This window comes from Micropterus dolomieu, linkage group LG12 (genome assembly GCF_021292245.1).
Source record: "Micropterus dolomieu isolate WLL.071019.BEF.003 ecotype Adirondacks linkage group LG12, ASM2129224v1, whole genome shotgun sequence".
NCBI lineage: Eukaryota > Metazoa > Chordata > Actinopteri > Centrarchiformes > Centrarchidae > Micropterus > Micropterus dolomieu.
Window position 1 is genome coordinate 4,742,322 of NC_060161.1, and position 9,299 is coordinate 4,751,620.

A 9,299-nucleotide genomic window follows, 5' to 3' on the forward strand; every position below is an offset into this window, starting at 1 on the left:
GTTTGGATGTTTAACACAGGGAGAGCATCTCAACACGTCTTTAGCACTTTGTACTTTTTAAGTGTAATTTCTGCTGTTTTAGTGGTAGGCATGCTGCTGTTTAGGATGGGATTCAGAGCAGCTGTTTTGCAGCAGCTGTTGTGTTTTTGGCAATATGGATAAAATCTTAAACCACAGTTTATGTCAGTTTCTATGAAATTGTACATTTTCTGGAAATCCAATAAAAATCAGTTTCTAGACCAAACTGTGAATGTTTGTCTTTGACCAACTCAGTGAATTAAAAGCTGACAAATGAAGGTTCAACAAAATCTCTGCTGGTTGACAAATCTCTATTGTCTATATGAACATAAAGCCCAACCTGCTGTTAGCAGGGAGGCATCCTGCACTTTCTGACCAAATGAGGTTTCCTCACAGCTCTTAAAGTTTTCAGACTTTTTTAGATAATAATTTGGGGCAGAAATGATAAAGTGTGACAGGGACAGTCACAACAGATCAGACCAACATGTTTCAGTAGAAGTTAGTAAAGTCTGCTGTATGTTTCCCCTTTTTAAACTTTAGCTCATTATTAGCTGAGATCCAACAAGAACAAGCAGATTTCCCAAACTGTCAGACTGTTTCTTTAAATACCTCGGCGTTCTGCAGGGGACACGTTGGAAACTAGCAAACTGCTAAAAAAGATAACTCCCAATAAAAATAAACATTTCAACAGTAAATATTGCCAAAATATGACATTCGCCCGGTATATTTTTTTTAAAATTGATGTGTTGTATTTTAGTTTATTTTCATCAAATTTACAGTTACAGTTGCATTCCAGCTGTATTAGAAGACATTCAGTTGCATTATCATGTGTTTGAAGATGGTTTTGATGGTTTATTGCATTAAACTATAGCTTGCAGGCGAGGATGAAAATATCATACTTTTCTTTATTGTATCTCCAGTTAGTCTGTAATGGTAAAATAAATATGTCAGTTACCAATGGATTTATATTCCTTAGCTTCTGATCTTTAAAAGGAGACCAGAATTATGCATCTAGGCCTAATGGTTGAGGAGTTATTACTGATTACTGGGTTTGTTATTTTAGGCGTTTTTCCTAGAAAAAGGTGACCAAATAAAAATAAAACCTGCAGTGGGCAAAGCACTGTTTGGTCGAAGATCACACTACAGACATTGTCTTTCTCCCCACTGCTTGGCTCACTAAAATTGCATTAAATAAGAGATTCAGACACTCGAGCTCTGATCAGGTAGTGTAAACAGGGAAATCTTGGTATACTAATCTTCACAACATTTGGCTAAATGTATCTGAAATGTAGCCAACAACTGTCATCACAGGACAATACTGTTGGAATGACTTCTGCAGACTACAAAAAGGGCACTACTGTTACTATATGACAATAGTAAAAATACAGCAGCTTAGTGCTGAATTCAGAGGGTGCTCTAGTTGATATTACAGCCTAATAATTTGATGTCAGCAGCTGTTTGCACTTGTTTTGTAATGATTATAGGAGCTGCATTGGTGCGATGTGTTGATCATCTCTGACAATATCTGAATACTCATGTAGGCATAAATCATCCCTCAGCACCTCGCCCAACTAATTGTTTTCTCAAATTTATCCCAGCTCTACCGGTCCTTGTAGCTTCCCAGGTGGTTTCATAATTGTGTTGTATTGACGAGTGTTTTCTTTAACGGTTTACTCTTATGTTTAGAGAGGCTGCTGTCAGTCATTAAAAGGTTTCCATTGGCACATTAATGATACAGTGGGACATTTAAGCCGCAAAACAAAAAAAATGTAGTAAAAAACTTGACAGGACAGACAGAGTAAACTCTGCAGAGGAAACAGAATTCAACTTTTAGCCTCTGAAATGTTTAGATGCTCTGATGGAGCTCAGGCTTGATCAGGGGTGCGTTTCCCAAACAACCACGGAAGGTAGCATTGAACTATGCTGGTACGATGCATTGTTAAACTAACCAACATCTGAAGTGAGACCGTTTCCCAAAACTGTCGTACCTTGTTGGTACCACCGTGGTTTGGACTAACTTAGTTTGACCCAACATAGTTACTAACTAACTAACTAACATGTTTACAGGTGTGTTTGTCTGACTTTCACAGCAGGAAACTCATAAAACGTTGTCATAATCTGCCTAAATATGTCAGTTGTGCCCCATAATTAAGTGACATTATTATGCGAACTTATCATTTAGGCTTTTCATATTATAGTCATTCTGGCAATTGGGCATGTTCCCCAAAAGAAAATACTTCTTTGCAATCTCACATCCTCACAGATGATTTGTCCACACCTACACCTCCACCTCCACTCTCTCTCCGCCTCCTCTGGATTCCCCTGCCACCACATTCATTCTCCCATTATCACCTGGTTTGCAGCAAAGACTTACGGTACAACAAGTCCTGCGTTTGAGTCCAGCCTGTTAGCAAACACAACGTACCTGTGTAGCGGTGTAGATGGGCAGACGGTTAAGTTTGTGTTTCAGAGGACCCAGGAGCAGACACACACTCTGAAGTTTGTTGAGAACAAGGTATTTTAATGAGCAACACAACGAGGCTGGAGAGGAAAGGGGAGCGTGGCTGACGATGGTGGGAGGCTGGCTCGCTGACTGAAGAGGAGTAGTGGTCTGAGGTGGTCTGAGGAGTCTGGGGTGCAGAATATGGAACAGGAGCCGAGGAGACAAAAAAGGCACGTGAGCGATACAGTGAGAGAGTACTGGAGAATACAAAAGACAAACTAGTTTTCTGGGCAGAGAATTTCAGCACTTTATCTTTCACTTCAAGCCTGCAGGAAGAGTTTGATACTCAAAGCAGCTCATTTACACTTTCAGCTGAGGTGACGGCAGGCAGCCATCTCAGGACCACAGAACAGGATAATGCCATACACCTGCTTTTCTCACGTCTTCAGAAGAGGAAGTGCAGATTAACAGGAACATGCTGCATCTTTTTACTTACTATATTCACTGTAGAGAAACATTAAAGGGGAACAAATGAGAAACCCAGAAAGTCAGACTGTATTTGTCTGTAACATGTTGAGGCAGATGGCCGTTGATCCTGAGTCACAGTTCAGCTCGAGGTTTCTTTGCCTCTAAGCGTGGCTCATTTAGTATCATTAATTAGTAAAGTGTTATCAGAAACAGAATATTTATGAACAGAATCAATATCACTTTCTTCCTCATGTGCTAGTTCATCTGTCAGCAGGTGTTTGCTCATGGTGGGAAGTGTTAATAATATTACAGAGAGGACGGCCTAGACCTGCTCCACATGAAAAATTCAATCAGACAACTTTTGTTTTGAAGTGGGGCTATATAAATAGAATTGAACTGAAATTTGAATCATAAGGCAAGAGGTCCAACACTATCATTAAAACAATCAGAGAACTTGGATGGTAGCTGTACAGTACATACTGGGTCAGACCAATTACACTGAGTTTAATTTGTTCTTCTCTCATTCCCTAAATATGATGTTGGCATGTAAAAAATAGTACCAGCTTTTTTAGAAGAATGTGATTCACAGATTTTGAAACACACTAAGCACGACTAACAGAGAGTGGATTTTGCTGCCGTGCTGGTAAAGCAGTTCACTTTGGAAACCATTCAATGGTTTTGAAGACGAGCAGAGTCCATCTTTCATTTCAAGCCTACAGGAAGAGTTTGATACTCAAAGCAGCTCATCTAAACTTTCAGAATGTCAGGACCACAGAACAGAATAAAGCATATTTGTGCCTTTCTCACTTCTTCAGAAGAGGAAGTGCAGATTAACAGGAACCTTCTGCATGTGATCACTTACGACATTTACTGTAGACTGTTTAGCTGCAGAGGACAACACATCAGACTTTGCAGTAGGGAACTCATTCAATTGGCGTTTCAGAGCTTTCAAAGGTAAAGTTTGTGACATTACTTTTATATTTTATATAGTACACTGTGTTTGTGTGAACTTCACCTCACAGCTTTAGTGATGTCACTGAACAATGTTAGGTAGATATTAAAAACCTGCTCCCTTTAATAACCTGATCTCTCAAACAGGTTTCACTCTGAAGAATGGAAGATTTCTACTTTAACTCACTGAACCAAAGCTTTGATTACTGGAACATCACCTCTGACCAATATGATTACATCGACAACACTGAGCTCTATGACTATTACAACAAACTTTATTTCATCCTGTATGTGGTGACATGCATAATCGTTGCTGTCGGCCTTCCTCTGACCCTCGTAGCCATCAGTGCTCTTTATTCTATGGTATGTACATTCTGACTGAGAGTTATTTATTTCCTGTCTGTGTCGTGTGTCTGTCCTATAGTCTGTCTGTCTGTAAAGGATCTGGATCTGGTTTGGGGGCTAGGTGTCAGGGGGCTGGGCAGGGGCGTTTTTAGGATCTTTAAACACTGGGGGCTTAGCCCAGCCCATAAAACTTCATATCTTCACATAATAATTGACCTCCACCCCCCTTCCCAAAGTTAAGTCTGTAAAGCAGTAAACATCCTCTACTTCCTCTCCTCTGGCACAACAAAACTCACAACAACACTATTAACTGTCTCATTTTGATGTTGCTAAATTGTAATGTCATGTGTCTAATTATAATATTATAACAACAAAGCTGCGACAGTATGAACACCCAGTATGTCTGGGTGTTAAACACTTAATTTCCTGCATTCTGGTCTTTTCTGCACCAATTTATTGTGGAAATTATTTATGTAAAGGGACACACAAAATTCAGGTGTTGCTGAATTGTGGTGAGTATTTAAGAACATTTTGATATTTTATGACCTTGTAACTGATTATTTATTTCCATCTTAAATGTGCAATTGTACTACTGCCTGCCTTGGCCAGGACACTCTTGGCAAAAAAGGTTTTTCTGGTTTAATAAAGGTTTAATAAAATAATTTAAAATCTAAAACAGTAACAGAATATAATGCAAAGCAGCTCTCAGCTTTCAGATATTTTTCTCCTGTAGATCAACTTTTAATATCATCACTGCTGAATCAACAAACACGCAGACGTGACTGATTGGGGTAACCTCTTTAAATGTGGCACCTTTTTACCTCATCAATAATAAATTAAATCATTTTAATTCAGTGATAAACTCCTGGACTTTAATAGCTCCTGTGTTTCAGCAGGTTTTCTGCTCATGTTCAAAGTTCTGCACATTCAGAATCTAACTGGGTTCTCTGACATTTCCAGAATAAAGGATATTTTGAGAGGTCAAACAGGATAAATCATCATAAACTTTGCAATCAATCCGCGGTCCACCTGCGTGCCGCACCGTGTGAAAGGGATCCATACCACGGATTCTGCACCACTACTTTCCATGTTGGTGTGGGGATTTAATTCTTGCATGTTTTGTTGTGCAGGATCACAGCCCCTGTGTGTCCTCATGAGGAAAGGTTAAGATAGGCTATCAGAGTAAAAGTGGACTGTCTATTGCATCAGACAGGCAACTTGATGAGTTTATTTTTTTAAGTAGCCCATAAAAATATTCCTGCAAATGTTATCTGTAATTTAGCTATTTCTACAATTATTTTCCTTTTTAAATCTCCATGAAGGTGTTTATAAGATCATTTTAAAATATCACTTTTGCTGCCCAGACAACTTTTGTTGCCTGTGCCTTTTATTGTGGAGATAGCCGACCAAACCGCTTGCTTTGCAGCACAACAGGCTGCCAATGCAATCTGATTATTCCTGAAGCCTCTAAATAATCTTCACAATGCAAAGAATTATTGTCTCTCTCTCTCTCTATGCATCTCGAAAATACAATAACAGCTGGTAGCTGCTGAGTGAAAGATTAGTTTCACCGGCGACCTTCTGTTTATGGACTCACCGTCGGACATCGCTATAAAACAAATAGCTAGATAAAGAAAAGAAACAGGCTGATGTCCAAAGCGATGCTCTGTTCAACAACAGGACACTTTTAATATATCTCAGTCAATGCAGTGATCGTCTGACGTAGATGTTACAGTGTGAAGTCTTCATTTGCTCTGCGGAAACTTAAGACGCTTTTAATGCGCCGTTAATGGAAAGTGAAAGTTTTTCACTTGCCGGCTTGTTAAAGAGTGACGCAGGCTTCTTTCCAACAGGTCACCAGTGCCGTGGTGTGTGCTCACTGGATTTCATTTGTATTAGTAGAACAATAAAGCCTTGAACTGAGAAGGTGTTTGCCCGATTTTCTAAATGTTTGCATCTGCTCTGTGACTGTGACAAGCGTCCGACCAGCGCTTTACTGCTGAACTGCGCGCACAGCCTGGATCACAGCTCATTTTGGTTAAAGAAGCAAAATGCAGATTACAGACTGGAGAAGTTATAAAAGGTCTGAATGGAGAATGTAGCGAAGTTAAGAGTAGGTCTACATTAGATGTACCCACCCCTGCTGCAGACATCATCACTGCTGCCTTCAGAAGTAACAGCAGCACAAAAGAAGAAGCTGCACCGGCCTCGAGTAACTTTTTATTTCTCCCTCAACATTTCTATACATTTTGCCCGGGACTGATGTGGACTGTGTGATTGATTGTTCTCTTAATAAACCGCCTCCTCCATATGCCAGCTCCGTAATCGCCTGAGCCAGGAAGGGGTGGGACCAAACATTGATTTTGAAATGAAACATGTATAATGCCTCCTCTGCCTATCAGGTGATCAACCTCACTACAAATCCACACAAGTTAATTTCAGGCCTCTGATAAAGTGCAGCTCACAGCTTCAGGTGGAGCAGAGAGGACAGACACAGAGCTACAGCTGGATCATCTTATTGTCTGCTACTGTGCAGGAGAATAAATAATAACAACAATCTCTCTCGCTCTCTCATTCGCTCCCGCGCAGGTAACGTTAGTTAAGCCAGTAAAGTTAAATTTTCGGCCTTTTGTTGTTTGATTTTTAAAAATCCTTCTGAGATCTGTTAGCCCCGGATGCCCAGGGCTAACGATGCCCCTGCGGGCTGGGACAAAGGCTTGCAATGGTCTATTAACTTACAGGAATAATTGACTCCATAATTAAAATATACATGAAGCTGATTGGACCCTAAACAGATGCAGTTTCCATGTGTGGCTCCATCCAGCCTTCTCTTAAACTGTTGAGGTTAATGGCACCATTTAGTTACAGCTCAAGACAAACATCAAACAGTCAGAGCAGTTTGAGCAGCAGTATTTGAGAGGAAATTGTGAAATCTGGAGACATTAATTTTGTATTTTGTTTTTTGAAAACTATTTGATGGATTAACAAAAAAATGATAGAGACATTCATGGAGGATGAATCGTACTAACACTCGTGATCCCCCGACTTTTCATTTAGCGCCATCATCAGGTCATAAATGTTCATTTGTCCAATGATTTAATTATAATAATGATACTACATTTTATTTCTATAACGCTTTAAAAGGTACTCAAATTCCCTTTACATGACAAAACAAAGACACCAAGATCAAGATATAAACCACAATAGAGAAACTAGAGATAACAAACAACTAGATAACGAAGCAAAACAGCATAAAAACAGGATGGAAACAAGACAGAAAACAGGTTAGGCTAGTCGATTACAGATTTAAAGCAGGTTTAAACAGGGCCCTGATTCAGAAAGTGGGTTTAGTGAAAACTCTGAGTTTGTTCAGCCTTAGATGAGGGAAACTCTGGGTTTTCAGTTTCACAGGCCGAGATCAGATAAACTCTAAACTTACGCTGCGAACCTGACCTCCTCAGAAGGAGGTTGACTTCAACTAACGCTGAGTTTCTCTCTGACTCCTCCTGCGGAGCCTGAAGCGCCGTCTGACATTTCCTCATTCAGACTGTCGACATCAAAGCCCATGCTGGAACGCTAGTACGGCGTTAGAAACATCAAAATCCCAGTTAGATAAGCTATTAGTTTGTTACCCAAACATGATCTTGGACATGACCACTTTTATGATCAATCTGTCATCGATGTATGGACAGAGGATTATCTTTGGACATCAGCACAGAATAGAATCTATAGGCTGCACTGTCCTTTATGACACAGTGACTCTGTGGACGTCAAGGCAGCTGTCAGGTTCAGATGCTCTGAAACACTTACTGTGAGCTTCATAGTGACTGTTTAAACTAATCTGTTTAAAACTGATCAGTGAACAAGAGGTCTAATCTTTCATACTGTAGTCGCACTGATCGGAGCATTCCTATCTAGTTATCATGCTGGAGATAATGTGACTATTTCTGAGTGAGGATGACTGCGGTGCAGCTGAAACTATTCATGTACTTTATAAGTGAGTTTTTCATTATTAGCTGCTGAGAGTCTGAATGTGTGTGACAGCATTTCATAAAATACAAAATGAGCCAGATTTTATTAAAGTAAAATAGACGTCAAAACAGTCAGTTTGAACCTACACACATTTTCAGCTGCAAGAAAATCCTTAATAGGCTGACCTGCTGGGTCGGACTGTGACTTTACAATCACAGGTCCACGAGAAAACTGCGTCTTATATTTGATCCATGTTTTCATCTTCAGGTGCACCGGCCTTTTGTCCCGTCAGGTTCCAGCTGAATAAACACAACCTATTTAAAAACTGGAAGTAGCCTAATAGGCTACAGGAGAATTTCAGCACTTTATCATTTATTGATGAAATTCCAGTCTGCTAAATGATGAATGAGCAACGCTGTATAAAATGTGACACAACGTATTGATCCTTCCTCCACTCCTGTTTTTAAAGACTTTGTCATGGTCCATGTTTCTACAGCACCACTGGATTAAAATGGGGGCTCTGCTCGTTATTTACCCACGTAGTATCAGAGCTCAATAGATGATTTTTTTTCATCCCCACGCAGGCGCTTCCATCAGGTTCAACATACTTGAGTTGATTGAACTAATTCTGATCATCTGTTCAGGAAACTTTCCCAGCTCACTCCCACCTTCTGTTAACATGTCTCCTCTTCTTATTTGTGCGATCGTCAATATAATACGTTTACAATGAGGAGAGATTCTCACCTTGCAAACACAAACATGAGCCTCAAACTGCGACTCCTGTCTGAATAAATCCAGCTCATGTGTTTGAGACAGAACGCTTCATATCTGTGGCTGAAAAACTGCTGCAGAAGCTGCAGGAAATCTGGCCCTTAGTCTTGTTACTGCAGTGATTGGCCAGTGTGTCACATCTGAGATTTCTGTTGGATGAAAAAGTCAGAAATGGCTCTGACTGCAGCTGCTGGGCAGAGCAAGATGACAGATTTGGGAGGAGGTGGACTTCACAACATGTTTCCAACTGCTTGTTGACTTTTACCAATGTTTTCCTGCAGGTGAGAAGTGATCATGTTGCTCCCATCTACCTCATCAACCTTCTCATTAC

General features: G+C 40.1%; 1 protein-coding gene across 1 annotated transcript in view; it reads left to right on the top strand.

The window, feature by feature from the left end:
* The first annotated feature begins 3,833 nt into the window (after positions 1–3,833).
* Positions 3,834–9,299, top strand: part of LOC123980594 (G-protein coupled receptor 4-like) — an 8,074-nt gene continuing 2,608 nt past the window's right edge. Inside the window, exons 1-2 of the mRNA XM_046065058.1 lie at positions 3,834–3,883; positions 4,028–4,243. Coding sequence (XP_045921014.1) covers positions 4,043–4,243 — 201 coding nt within the window. The 5' untranslated portion in view covers positions 3,834–3,883; positions 4,028–4,042. The remainder of the gene's footprint in view (positions 3,884–4,027; positions 4,244–9,299) is intronic.